This window comes from Ischnura elegans, chromosome 1 (assembly GCF_921293095.1).
Source record: "Ischnura elegans chromosome 1, ioIscEleg1.1, whole genome shotgun sequence".
Lineage (NCBI taxonomy): Eukaryota > Metazoa > Arthropoda > Insecta > Odonata > Coenagrionidae > Ischnura > Ischnura elegans.
Window position 1 is genome coordinate 49,142,413 of NC_060246.1, and position 14,533 is coordinate 49,156,945.

At 40.1% G+C, this 14,533-nt stretch overlaps 1 protein-coding gene across 6 annotated transcripts in view; it reads right to left on the reverse strand.

Annotated features, from left to right (window-relative positions):
• Positions 1-14,533, reverse strand: part of LOC124159565 — a 31,425-nt gene that overhangs the window by 2,728 nt on the left and 14,164 nt on the right. For 3 of the 6 annotated variants that reach the window (XR_006864977.1, XM_046535466.1, XM_046535478.1), the window contains exons 3-5: positions 12,475-12,825; positions 2,935-3,009; positions 2,727-2,857 (exon numbers count right to left, since the gene is read on the reverse strand). Coding sequence is in view for 5 of the 6 variants with exons in the window: in XM_046535466.1 (XP_046391422.1) it covers positions 2,727-2,857; positions 2,935-3,009; positions 12,475-12,825 (557 nt within the window). In the remaining variant the exon portion in view is untranslated. The remainder of the gene's footprint in view (positions 1-2,726; positions 2,858-2,934; positions 3,010-12,474; positions 12,826-14,533) is intronic. The other 3 variants (XM_046535472.1, XM_046535493.1, XM_046535483.1) reach the window with 3 other exon arrangements.

The following is a 14,533-nucleotide window of genomic DNA, read 5'->3' on the forward strand; positions in this document are numbered from 1 at the left end:
AAGAAACACTTATGGCTTACTAGGTGTTTTTGGCCGAATTCTCTCACTGCAAAGCACTACGCTCACAACACTTACAAATGCGCAAAATATCCATTTTATTGTCAACTGGCTGGTTGCGGTAGACACGGTTTACCGGGATGGCAAGAACACGCCTCCGGCGCGCAATAGAATGTGTGTTTAGGGTCTTTATGGGTTATCTCGAGCGAAATAACTACGCCTTATGTAACTGTGAACAATGTATCCATTTATTGAGGCACGAATACAAGTGCGTCGCACTCAGAAAATAGGCGAATCGCGATGGATAGAAAAAGGACGAGGACAATGGTGCTGTGGTAGATGGAAAAAGCCAGAAATCAGAGCACCCGGCCGGCAATCGGGAGGTTCTGGGTTCGAGTCCCAGTCAGGTAGCAATTTTACCCTCTGATTTCTGGCTTTTTCCATCTACCACAGCACCTCGTCCTTTTTCTATTATATTTTCCTATCACTTTCTTTCCTTACCTCTGAATTTATTTGAATATATATATATATGTATATGCAATGCTATCAAGTTGGTCAAAGCTAAATGATTTGTTTTGTTTTATCCAATTTAATGATTGAGGTTCTTAACGATAAAAAAATTAACTGTTGAAACTGCTTTATACGACCACAACGTCTAAAATTTCCAAATTAAAAACAAAAATAAAAAAAATTCATTAAAAAATCCCGCTTAAACGTGCCCCGTTCTATCGTATGTACATTTATAAAGAAAATATCTTTCTAACAATTCATTGTAATACTTATTTTTTAGGATTTCTTGAATTTATTCTTAATTTTTTATAAAAATTCAAAATAATATTAAAATCAGTACAGCCTCTCTTGATTTATTAGTAGTGTAACTGAACCGTTCATTGATTACAAGGCGGTACGAAGTTCGCCGGGTCAGATAAATTTTAACAGGGCAATTCAATGAAAGAGCACCTTCTCTTCCTTCTCAGAGTAGTCCACTTTTTAATTTTGCTACGAAACAAGGATTATCCGTTGTAAATGTTAACCATAATTAATTTCCAAATTCGCGTCATTTTTGTGGCTAGTAGACCAGCCAAATTATGAGTATATGTAATTTAACCTTTTCCGTTGGATTCAACCTGGTCCCCAAGAACATTATTAATATGTATGTGCATGTTGGTCCCAATCAAAATACTTGCGCGTTCCTATGACCCTTAGAGCTGCACTGGTAGGAGTAATTCTCTATTACTGCCGATAGAGGCACCCATGCTAGTGAGGTCGAAGGGTAGGAGTCAGGCGAATGATAGTCCAAGCGATGGTGTCACGTAAAAACTGATGGAATGGACGCAGAAAACTCACTCAAATATCTCTCTGGTAACATGGAAATTAAACAAATTATCCTCGCGGAATATCGGCCCTCAAGGGCGGGTCTCGTTCAAGCAGTTAGGTCTCCATCTTCTTGGTCAAAGAAGACCCAGAAGATGGAGACGAAGAAAGTAGCAATAAACGTAGGGACGAGGAATGTGAGGACACTGATGAGGGAGGATAAGCAAGAAAATTTCAAAAGGGAGATGGATAATGGGAGAATAGGTATCTTGGGAATGTGCGAGGTGAAGTGGAAGGATGGTGGGGACAACTTGAAACCACAGATTCATGCGGTGGGGAGGAAATTCAAGGTAAGGTAACTTTTCCATTAAATAGGAAGCTCACAGAGAAAGTGGTAGGTATGATCTCCAGATTATAAAATCAAATTTTGGCAGATTCTGAGTCGGAGTGTTGGAGGAACGTTATCTAAAAAAATTTTAATCATTTAAAAACAAAAATAGTAAATAGAATTTAATCAATTTAATTCACATGCTATGTCTCAATCAAAGTCGAAACTTTAAAATAAGCCATGTCATAGCTCTTCGACATTTTTTGGAGAGATACAGGTAATTATATGGTTCGAGGCACGCGATTTTAGAAAAAAGTGAAAAAATTAAAATGAGCATGAATCACACAAATTCTTTTCGCAAAACAATCTCGGGGTACTTATTTTTAGTTAAATTTTCACCCATTCTGAAATTTTCGTCAAAATATGAGACAAAAGTTAATTGAGTCGAGGTGGGATTGCCCGTAAGTTGGGGGCTTCTAAAGATCTTTCTGTTGTCGTTATGGGGTTCTACTCGTATGTTGATTCATAACGGTTTCCCTGATTGAAATTAAGAAATGAAAAGGATAGTTATCGGATTACCGTACCCTTCACACATGTGTAGCTTGAAAGTAAAGTCATTTTTTCTTTCATACTTGCAATTTGTCGGGGAGAGCATATGTAACCAATACCTTTGCACCACGTAAAATGACTCCTGAAAGTATATCTTACAAAAAAGCATGGGATTCGTATCACCCGCAGCAATACGGAATAACCATTTTTATGGAGTTGTCAGTATTTTGTATTCATAACGTTCAAAAATTCTTATTTGCGTTTAAAATCTTGTAAAGCACTCAATTAGGAAGTATCCAGAAGAATGCTTGATACGAATTAATTCTTTTTCTACTGTCCCATTTTATTCCGATAAATGAATGCACTTCCACTACTCACGAAGACTTCTCGCAGAGGCACGGATTCCAATTCCGTTCGTAGCAAACGTTTCACATCGTAATTATTCCGTGCGGAATCTGAATTGTTATACAATCGACCCCCTGGAGCCAAGAATATGGATTTGAAAATTGTGAATAGAATTCATAATTATACCACTGACCTTTTCTGTAAATCATTAACACTTTTCAAAAGACAATCATTCTCATCCAATATTTTTTCAAGCTCATCACTTTCCATGGCTACTTCATGACGAATTGCATTTAGTTTGTCCTCAAGAAAAAGATTTTCAGCCTAGGAAAATGGTATAAAATTATAAAAGAGAAGAAGGAGGTCACAATTCACACTTTAAATACAGGAAAATAACTTACTTTGGCTTTATTTACCTGATCTTCCATCATCCTACTAGTGCAGTCTGAATCATTTTCAGGTGACTTCTGTGGACACTGTGAAGCAATTTAATTACTTTCAGATTAATTTCATCTCTGTAAGAACATACAAGCATCTTAATTAAAAAGCTTAATTATATTTCAATAGGCTGAGATTGATAAAAAATGAGCAGCTTTTCAGTGACCAAGAGGTTGAATACGATGACCTCGAAGTACTGACTATAACAGAGGCGCAATCCGGAGAGAGGAGTACTTCCCAATCACGGCTATGGGGCTCAACTCTGTAAATGACACCCACTGCTATATTGTCCACATAAAGTATGTACATATTATTATTGATTTATAGACGATTTTAATGACCCTTCAGAATTTTCCGGAGGCTCATATATTTCTGAAATTATTTCCCTTAATGATCAAATGAGCCTTTCCCTTGGGCTACAACCTTTTCGCGGTGGAAAGACTTGCGCGTTTCTATTGCCCCTACAGCTGCACTGGCGGGATTAATTTGCAATTATTCTCGGTTGGCGTACCCATGCCAGATAGGGCTAAGGGTAGGAGCCAGACGAAAGGCAGTCCACGTGATGAATAATGAGGGCGGGTAAGCTAGAAAATTTAAAAAGGGAAATGCAGAAAGAGAATGTAGATATTTTTGGTCTCTCCTAAGTGACGTGGAAGGATAGTTGGGACTACTGAAGTGACGGGCATAGGGTTTATATAGTGGTGGGGAGGAAAGTCAACGAGTGGTAGCTTTAGTATTAAATGAGAAGATGGGTAAACGTGTGGTAGGTATGGGTAAATTAAGCGATAGAATTCCTGAGGTAGAAATTGAGGTGCAACCCACCAACCTTGTGGTGGTTCAAGTTTACAATCCCACTAGCAATCATATGGAGGAAGAAATAGGTGAGGTGTATGAACAGCTTGAGGAAATAATCAGAGAAAACCCGGGTGAGAAAAATCTGGTAGTGATGAGGGACTGAAACGCCTCAGTCGGAGAAGGTAGGGATGGAAACGAAATAGGAGAATTTTGGTTAGGAATGTGGAAATAGAGCAGCAGAATTTTACAGGAGAGAAAAGTTATTCATCACAAACACGTGGTTCAATCATCATAAAGGGCGAAGGTACACATGGAAAAGTGTAGGGGATATGGGGAGATATCATATAGACCCAATCATGGTAAGACAGAGGTTTAGGAATAACGTGAAAAACTCGCGCAGCTTCCCTGCATCGGATACGGATTCTATTGCTTACGAAATTATATGTGAAATTCAAAAGACTAATGGAAGTTATGAAGGCGAAAAAATGGATTTTAGAAGCTCTAAATGGGACTATGAGGAACTAGTGGAAAATAGTATCCGGGAGATTGAAAATACGACTGGAGAGAAAGGGTGGAATAATATAACTGGAATAGTCGGAGCGGCTGAGGAATCAATTGGCTACGTTGACATTAAAAGGATAAAGAAGCCGTGGATAATTGAGGAAATGGTAATAGAAATGGCAGACAGGAGGAAGTGGATGAATATGGACTCGGAACAGGATAAAAGGATGTAAAGGTAAATAAATGATCGAATGCGGCGTGGAAGGAAGAGGGAAAAGGAGGCTTTGTGGAAAAGACAGTGTGAGGAAATTGAAAAGTTTCAGAAGGAAGGAGAGGTAGGCGCATTGATCACCAAAGTTAAGTCGCTATCAGGCGGCATATCCAAGGCAATAATTAAGGCTAAGGATAGAAGGATGCTAACCGAGCGGGAAGAGGTACAGAGTAGATGGAAGGAATACGTGGAGGATCTGTATGATGGAAGGAATAGGCCGGGAGATTGACTTTAGAGAAGAAAGGTGTAGTGGAGGAGGATAATCTTGGGTCTGGGATCTTAGATGCGATATCGTGAGAGATCTTCGTGATATGAAGGCTAGGAAAGCAGTGGGCGTGGAAAATATTCCCTGTGAGCTTCTGAAGAATCTAGGGAGGGATTGTGAGAGAAGTTTTTTCGAACTAGTGCGTAGGATCTATGAGGAGGAATGTTGCCCGGAGGATTTCGCTAAAACGGTTCTGATTCCGCTACCAAAAAAGAAGAAAGCTGTAGAATGGGAAGATAATAGGACGATTAGCTTAATAACGCACGCGGCGGTCGTGGTACTAAGGATACTAACAAGTACGAGGCGTACTTGTAAGTACGAGGGCTGTTTTTTTCAACCTCCGATGGGTATAAACAGAAGACGAAGTGATTGATTAAAAATTATTTCATTGCTAAATATTGAGCACACTTGGTGTTCACAGGTGTCCTTTCGACATAATCGCCTCTGCGATTGAGGAATTGGCCGTGCCTTTGGACAAGCTTATCAATGCCTTCTTCATAGATTGTTTCCCCCAATGACTTCAAATGAATTTTGCCTTTATCCTGAACCTCATCGCCTGTATTCATATCCCATTGAAATTGCTCAAGGAGCATTTAGGCTGCATCAGCGCTGAGATGACGGGCGTTGAAATGGATCAGAACACTGCCAGAGGACAGTAAGTCTCATCGTTTGTTTTGAATTGGAATGGGCGTAATGTTTCACATTGGGCTGCTGCATTTATCGCTGTCCCCCAATAATCAACACATCTTTTTGATCCCAAAACACGAAGGCATAACTTTTCGGTTGTTAAAAGTTCGTCTGAATTTTCTCGGTTTGCTTGGTGATTTTGGGTGCATCGATCGTTGCGATTTTTCCTTTGTTTCAGGAGTGCCTTTTTTAATCCGTCTCATCTCTAGCCACAGTGCATCAAAAAATTCTCTTTTATCTGAATAAAGTTCAAGACATTTCAATGCTGAAGCCATTCGGCGAGTTTTTTTTGGCTGTTTCTCCGTAGTGCACACTTGGCGGGAGAATTAATTGAGGCAGTGTAGTTAATGAGATTGCCACTAACCTTAAACTAGCAACTTATGGTCAGAGTTTACTTGAGCATGTAATACGGAGGACTCGAAGTTGCCCTATCCGCGCAGTACCCGTTTGTCGCTTGTATGATGTTTTTGCTGAGGGGCCGGAGGTTAAAAAAAAAACGGCCCTCGTAGACGAATGGACACGAGGTCCAATGACCATTTGGGCGAAGATCAGTTTGGGTTAAGAAAAGGAAAGTCAACTCGAGATGCAAAAGCGGTAATGAGGTCCCTAGTGGAGAATAACCTAGACTATAACCAGGATGTGTATGCGTGCTTCGTGGATTTTGAAAAAGTGCTTGATAGTGGACTGGATGAAGCTAAAGAAGATTATTAATAAGATAGGCCTAGATTGGAGGATAGGCGACTCATTAGTAATCTGTATGTGGCCCTGATCACGCAAGTGAGGGTAGCGGACGGTGAATGTGAGTGGGCAAGCATGGGCCGAGGAGCTAGGCCAAGCTGTCCGCTACCGCTGTTGCTTTTTAGAATACTCGTTCAGGAGATTGTAAGAGAGGCGTGGGATGAATTGGAGGCTGTAGTTGAAGTGAAGGGAATGATGTTTAAATCAGTGAGATTCGCGGATGATCAGGCGTGGATCAGCCAATCAGAGAAGGAGCTGCAGGCTCTTCTAGATGCGTTAGAAAGGCGCTGCGAGAAGTATAGGATGAAGATTAATCACATTAAGACCAAGGTAATGCGGTTTTGTAAAGCATTGAAAGCGAGGAATGTGAGACCCAAGATAAAATTAGGTGGGGAGAAGCTTAGCAGGTAGAGAAATTTAACTTTTTAGGCAGCACATTAGAGGAAAACGGATACCGTAGTAAGGACATCAGGAATCGAATTGCATTTCCAAAGGACGCGTTCATAAACAGGAAGCTTCTGAGAGGATCGCTATGTAAGAGTTTAAATGAAAGGTTAGTGAAGAGTCTGATATTGAGTGTAGAGCTTTACGGTGCGGATCATGTGTCGCGACGGGCCGCTATTACCTGCTTAGTGCTCACAAAATGTCGTGACGGGACGACAGCTACCTACTTACAATTAGTACTTAGGGGATAAGGTTGCCGAAGGGAGAGCGAATCAAATACTATTTGGGAGTTACTATACTCAGCTTTTGTTGGTGTTTGCACTTCAGTCCTTACACTTGCCCGGGGGATGGAGGGGATTTGAGACCGGCGCGCACGGTGATGGGAGTCTGGGGTACGAAACTTACGTGGCGGCGAGTATGGAGAGGCGATGCCGATGGTCGGGTTCCCGGTCGTACCCGGTTCGAGTTCCACACGAGTTCGAGGACAACCGCAGCTCCCGCGTCAAGGTCCCGAAGAGTCCCCGGAGGAAATCGCAGAAGTCCCCGAACGACGAACTCTTTCCGACCAAGCACTAACACACCGCACATGGACGCTTAGAAATGAGGACGAGAGAAGACTGGAGGCGTTTGAGATGTGGGTGTGGAGAAGAATGGAGAAGGTGAAGTGGACAGATAGAAGAGGAACGAAGAAGTGCTAGACATGGTGAGTGAGGAAAGGCAGCTTCTTGATGAGATACAAATGAGACAGAAGGTATGGATGGAGCGAGTACTCAGCGGGGAGGGATGTTGAAAACAATGTTAGACGGTAAAATTTTGGTTAAATGAGGGAGAGGTAGGAAGAGAACAGGATTTTTAGACAGAGTGAAAGGGAGTAAGCCTTATATTGAATTGAAGAGGGAGGTCCATGAGGGGAGGAAAGACTGCCAGAATGTTTCGTGAAGTTCCATGCAAAACTATCTCCTAGAGTACATATCAACATAAGCTTTGCTCTGTTCACTATTATAATAAATAGTGATTAATCCTGAAGTTTTTTCAGTTCTATATCTCTTTTTTTTGCAGGCAACGCGTGGTGACGTGAGTAACATCGATAATATTACATTTTCGTTGCAATTATTGGACTTTTCGTTTAAGCTCCAGATTTGGAAGGCCAACTAAAGGGCATAGCCGGATAAGAAGGTAAAAAGTCCCCCCTCCGGGATTTTTCCCGTACTTGGGGTATGCGATTTGGTATCAAATAGGACAAACCTCCCCACATTTCCAGCCCGCTAGATGCCCACCAGGGCCGGATAGATCGAAAATATGATTTTCAACTCTTTTTTAAATATCTCGGTCAAGAATGCATATTTTTTAATGCGGTTTGCGGCATTTGAAACCTTATTTAATGGAGCAGATTTCGAATTATTTTTAAAAAACTTTGAGCGGGACAAGAAGGTAAAGCGTCGATTTGAAAATGCATGTTTTAATAAAATATGCTTGAGAGGACCAAAAATAAAAAACGTTCTCTGGAGGTGTTTTTTAATACCTTTCGGCTGGCGTATTGAAAATATAACTTTTAGGCGGTGGAACATCGCGAAAAATGCGATTAAAAATATGCGATTTTGGCCATTTGGCTCTGTGCTCTGGCCCTCCATAACACCCCTTTTTATTTATTATAGTATTCTACCGACAAAGGTGCGCACCACAGGGACAGAATTGTATGGATACCGGTGCCGAAAATGGCTTCAGAGCCTCCGAAAACTGCCGGAATGTAAGGATATAGATTAAGAAAATGAGCTAGATTTGAGTTTTTCCCGCGTTGTATCTACGCACAAGTGTTGTTTCATTTGTGGATATACCGCTACAAATTATGACCTAATGCAAAATTTCCAATGAATTTCCCACCACCCGATCAATATGCATTCCACCCAATTAAGGTTGAATGTGAAATTAACCCCCAAGTATTTACAATCGCGAGAGTTGGAAATATTTCCCCCGAACAAGATATACGACCGGTTATCCTCGTTTCTCCTTCTCCTGAATTTATTTTGTTTGCATTTTCTTGTATTAACATCCATTTTGTTGGTGATTATACATGAAGATATTTTTTATGAGTAATTTTGAAGGGCACACCGGCCTTCACTCCTTTTGATCCTTCGGTAGATTAAGCAATCATTCGCAAAAAGGCGTATTTTGGAGTCAACACCCACATGCATGTCATCGATGTATATAAAAAAACAATAGCGGACCTAATACGCTTCCTTGCGGAACCCCTGATGTTACCGCTATCTTCATGGAATATTCTTCACCTACTCTTACCCTTGATCAACCTTTCAAAAATTCCCTAATCGATACTTTAATCCTATCATCAATCCACGCCTATTTATTTTCTATATCAATTGAACGTGTGGCACCATGTCAAAGCTTTATTGAAATCAATGATCACTGCATCAATTTCACAGCCTTGACCCAGGACTTCTACAATTTCTCGCGATAACCCCAGTCACTGGGTCTCGCAAAAAAAGCCCTTCGTGAAACCATGCTGATACAAGAATAGCCAGACATCTTTATCCCAGAATTCGCGCAAGTACCTAGCAATAACCTTTTCAATTAATTTGCACACTACTGACGTTAGGCTTACTGGTCTATAATTATCCACTTAAGTTTTAAAACCCAGGTTGCCATTTTCCTGTCGGAGGGCAAGTCCCTATTATTTATTGTAACGAAAAAAATTCTTATGATGTACGGAACTATTGCTTCATCATGTAGTTTCAATGCGTGCATGGGCGCATTTTCAGAACCCATTGATCACTGCTGTTTCCGTATTAGCTTTAATGTTTCACTATCTGTTACAAAGGCGTACCCAAGATCAAAACTATGGGGGGAGGGAAAGCCGTGGTCGTTCAAGTTGTACATTTTAGCACAGAAAAGGTTAATGAAACCAACATTTCAAGAAAATGATGACAGCGATTTATTAGTTTTAAAATTATTTTCTTGAAAAAAATAAAGATTTTTATTTTATTTCCATGACTTATCCTAATATAATTTTTCTTCAAAAGCTGCACCCTGACGCCCCTTGTTGGGTTCGCCCATGATCTGTTACACTAGTAGCCATAAGAGCGAGGTGAAAATTGTACCATTCTACCCCCACCGAAAAAATATATGACAGTAAAATCACGGATGAGGTTGAATAAAAAGTTTGAAGACATAGGTGACCATTATTTCGGTCATAAATGAATAATTATTAAAAGTCGTCGGATCAAGTAGTGTTAAGAGTGCACTAACTACTTTATTTCTGCTTATTCTGCTTTATCGTCATACTGAAACAAAATTGTTAAGTTAATACTTAAAAAAGATGGGATTGAAAAACAAATATATATATTTCAACAGGACAATGATTCCAAAACACGGCTAAGAATACAAAGCTGTGGATCGAGTATACCACATTCAAAGAGTTAACACCCCTCCACCAGACCAGACCTCAAATCGATAGCGCATCTGTGGAGTATTCTGGAGACAAAAATTACGTAAAGGCATATATGAAACAAGAATGACCTCAAGACTGCTTTGCAAGAATAATCGACAAAATACCCCCTATTTTCGCAACAAACCTGGTCCATTCAATGCCAAATCGCCTTCAGTCAGTCCCGAAAACCAAAAAGAATGCCAAAAAATACTAGCAGTAAGTATTGCCTAAAGTGTGTCTCATGAATTAATTTAATATGAAAAATTAAGGTGTCCGAATATTTTTTGTGCGACTCATTTGACGTTATTTTTTCAATTTTGTTTAAAGTTTCGAAAGTTTATTATTTGTTGCTATTGCAGCAGTGTATGCATAAATAAAGAGAGTCTATAGTACACACTAATATTCATTTCAAGCCAGAAACATAAGCGCAACACAGAGAAAATTAAACTTTTAGCTAGAAACAAGAGCTGTCCGAATACTTTTTGCACTCACTGTAAATGGCGAGTCCAAATATGAATCTGAAGAGAGGGAAAACCTCGCCACGGAGCGAGAAGGAAAACACCCCGAGCGTATAAAGTAGTCCCTACGTTTGGAGCTAATTTGCATTTCAATTCATTAAAAGTAGGTAAATATATATCGGAAAATATAGCTAAATACTTTTTTACAAAGTGGTAACCTCCAAAAATTTGGATTTTATCTAGTGTGTGTTTCGATCCAATTGCCTCCTTACAACTAGATAGATCTGCCTCTGTGAAGGAATGGGGATGTTGACGTGATAGACACGACAGAACTCCCTGGGTCAGCACTAGTTCGAAAGGTTCAAGAAGGATCTTGCTCTGTCATTGAGGGTAACACCGTACATTACACCTACTCAACCATTTACGAAAAAAACGACAATCAATTACTTATTCCTCGATTCTAATGGTTGTTAGATGAAAATATAAACGCTAAATGAGATCCATGAAAATTAATTCCAATGTACAGGGTGGAGCAGAATGGGCTCCCTGATTTGACGGGTGAATTGTGAAAAAACTAACAAAGATAGTTTTAAAACGTTTATATTTCCCAAAACTACATTTAATGCCATTTTATTTTTATTTGAATTTGAAAATTTGTTCATCCAGGTGACGACCTTGGCAAGCGATGCACATATTGAGTCGTTCAAAAAAGTTTTCGAAAACTCTTCTCAGCATATCATCTGATATTCCAACGATGACATCTGTAATTGCCTCCTTAAGAGCTTCCAAGGTCCTTGGTTGAACTTTGTAAACCTCAGCTTTGAGGTATCCCAAAAGAAAAAAATCGCATGGACTCAAATCCGGGGAGCGAGGGGGCCACGGAACATCGCCTCGTAATGAGATCAGGCGGCCGGGAAACTGCCTTTGCAGGACTTGGCGTGAACGAAGGGCGGTATGAGCCGTGGCACTGTCCTGTTGAAACCAAAAGGCTTATGCGTCATATTGCTGACCATACTCTTCCATTTTAGGTTGAAAAAAGTTCTCCAGCATTTCACAATAACGCTCAGAGATAACAGTAACAGTTAAACCTCGAGATTCAAAAAAGTGAGGCCCAATAATGCCTATGGAGGACATGGCGCACCAAACTGTCACTTTGGGGCTATGAAGAGGTCTTTGGTGAAGTCCATGAGGATTTTCAGTCGCCCAGTACCGAAAATTTTGCTTATTAACTGTGCCGGAGAGGTGAAAATGCGCTTCATCGCTAGACCACAGAATAGCGTCGGGTTGCACAGAGGTTAAAATTGCATTGCAAGCATCCGTACGTTTCAGTCTTGTGGACTCAATTCTTGAACGACCATCATCTTGTAGGGGTGTAAGTGAAGGTCAGTGTCTAAAATTCGCCTTACTGTTCTGGACGATATTCCAAGGGCAGCAGCATGTTTCCGCGCAGAGCGCGATGGGTACTGCTCAATGGACGCTCTCACTGCCACGATGTTTTCAGGTATCCTAACACTTTTAGGTCGCCCTGCTGGTTTTCTAGGAAGTGCAGATCCTGTCGCCCGCATACTAGTGATCCATTTCCTAATGCTTTTTGCATCAGGAACCTTGTTATGACGAGGCAAACCAAACTGCCTACGAAAAGCCCTCTGCGTCGCCAATACACCATTATTGTTTATAAAGAACGTTTCTATGACAAAGCCATGATGACCGCTTCATGGCGATTACTAAAAAATGGCATCGCTTCCCCCACCAAACGACACTACTCCCACCCCGCCAACACACCTGCGCACTCTACAGTGATTGTCTGAAATTAGGGAGTCCATTCTGCCCCACCCTGTATCACATCTAAAGTTATTAATCTAAGGTTGAACTATAATATTTTAGAGAAAATGATTGACCAACCTTCTGTAAAATTTCTTTGACATATACGTCTTGTCTTTCTCTGTATTCAGACCACTTGAAATGAGGAATTAAATCCATAATTTCTTTTTCGTGATCTTTGAGGTATTCTCGCAGACGGATGGTCTCAGAATTGTAGCACTGTAATTGATTATCAATAACGGCACTTGCTTTCGTTTCCAATTTCTTTAGTTTCCCTCTCATTTGATCGTCAAGTTGTTGCTTGTATCTTTTCATTACTGCGTACGCTTCATCATAGGCAGCTTTTCCTAAGCATCCCGCTTCTCGAGTGAAATTTTTTAGTTTTTCCTCTCTTCTCTCTATAAATGGGCTTCCACCAGTACTACTTTCTTCCTAAATGGATTCAATGAAAAGCATTCGGTGAGAACAATAAAAAAACAAAAACTTGGATGTAAGCACGATTGATGCAAGGAATTTCAGCTAATGAGCCTATAGGCTCATTCCTCATAGGAAATAGACTCATAGGAAATAGACTCATAGGAAATTCCTATGCATAAGGGCATAAAAATTAATTTGAAAATAACCTTATTCGGACATCATAAACAATATTTTGTGCAAATGAGATAGCAGAAAGAACATTTGACTGATTATGCATTTCAGCTGTCGAGCTAACTGATTAAATTCAGATATTCAGGTGAGTGAAATTTCACGAAACGCGGATTCCAGCATAAGAGATTTCCATACCGATAAGCTGCTTCGCCCAACGCGTTCACATACTTCACTGTAATTTCCTTAAAGTCTGAGTTCTGCTTGCGATGATAACTTAAGCAGGAGACTGCACCAATATGGGTCTCATTCCGAACTAATAAGAAACAGGGCGAAGAATAGCGGTCCTTATAAACTTCGAAACATAGATAGAATTTTATTTTACATAAATCGTCGTAGTAAAGGGAGTGAAATGAGGGAGTGGAGTAAGAAGACTTTCCAAGTAATTACCGAAGATAAAATAAATTATGTAAAAATTGCCCTGAAACAGGAATTAAGGTTTATTGTGGGTAAATTTTATCAGGCATTAAGAGGGTAATGAATTACCCAAAAGAGAAACTTTATAATTTTCGACTTGATACCTTAATGAATGAATGCACAAGCCAAAACCTATGTGGATTATTATTTTTATTTGTTAAAAGTTTTGAGCACTTTTTGAAGTCATTTCATAACGAATCACCCCGGTTTGTACTCAAATCGCACTTTACTTCCCTTTCGCTCACACCAATTCACAGTAAGACGCATTCCCTTTCAGTATAACCAGAAACCCTATTTTTTTCTCCTACTTCACCGCTTTCTTGACATTCTTCCCTCAAAGTTACTTTTAACACCCTCCTCCCCGATTTTCTCTCAATCCATCCAGACCCTTTGTACCCTTCGTATGATATTTAGAATTTCTCTCTCTTCGCCTTCCATTCTATTCGCACCAATCGTCTATGATAAAGCGCTATATTCCAGATAGGACCCTCCACCACCCTTTTCTTCACATTCTTACCCAACTATCTCCTCAACAGCACTTTCCTATTCATGAACGCCACCTAGACTTTTCCTAATATCTGCACTTCAATGTCCGTGTTCCTCTAAAAATCTAGCCGAATAGTTGAAGTGCTCCACCAGTTTATTAAGTTGCTCACCTTACTATCCGTCGGCTATCCTCCTCGTCCAGTCTGAGTCATATGCAGATAACGAATTATTAGATTATCCCTCCAATCTACACCAATGTTTCTGAGAATGCCTATAAACCTCATCCACTCCACTCTACCGACTATTTTTTTAAATGCACGAAGCGACCACACACGTCCTGCATTGGCATAGCCACGGGATTTCGGGATACAACCCCTTCATGAGCCTTTATTACTTTATTTTAATAAACAATCGTACGAAATTACTGTTTTTGAGTCCTTAAAATCACGTCTTCAACATAAAAAATCTCAAAATGTTCACCTTTTATTTTAGAGAAGCCTGCTATTCATCGATATTCTATGATTTTCACGGAAAATTTTATTTTTATGCGCGTAAATTTTTCCATGTATGCAGCTACATGACTTTATGTAGA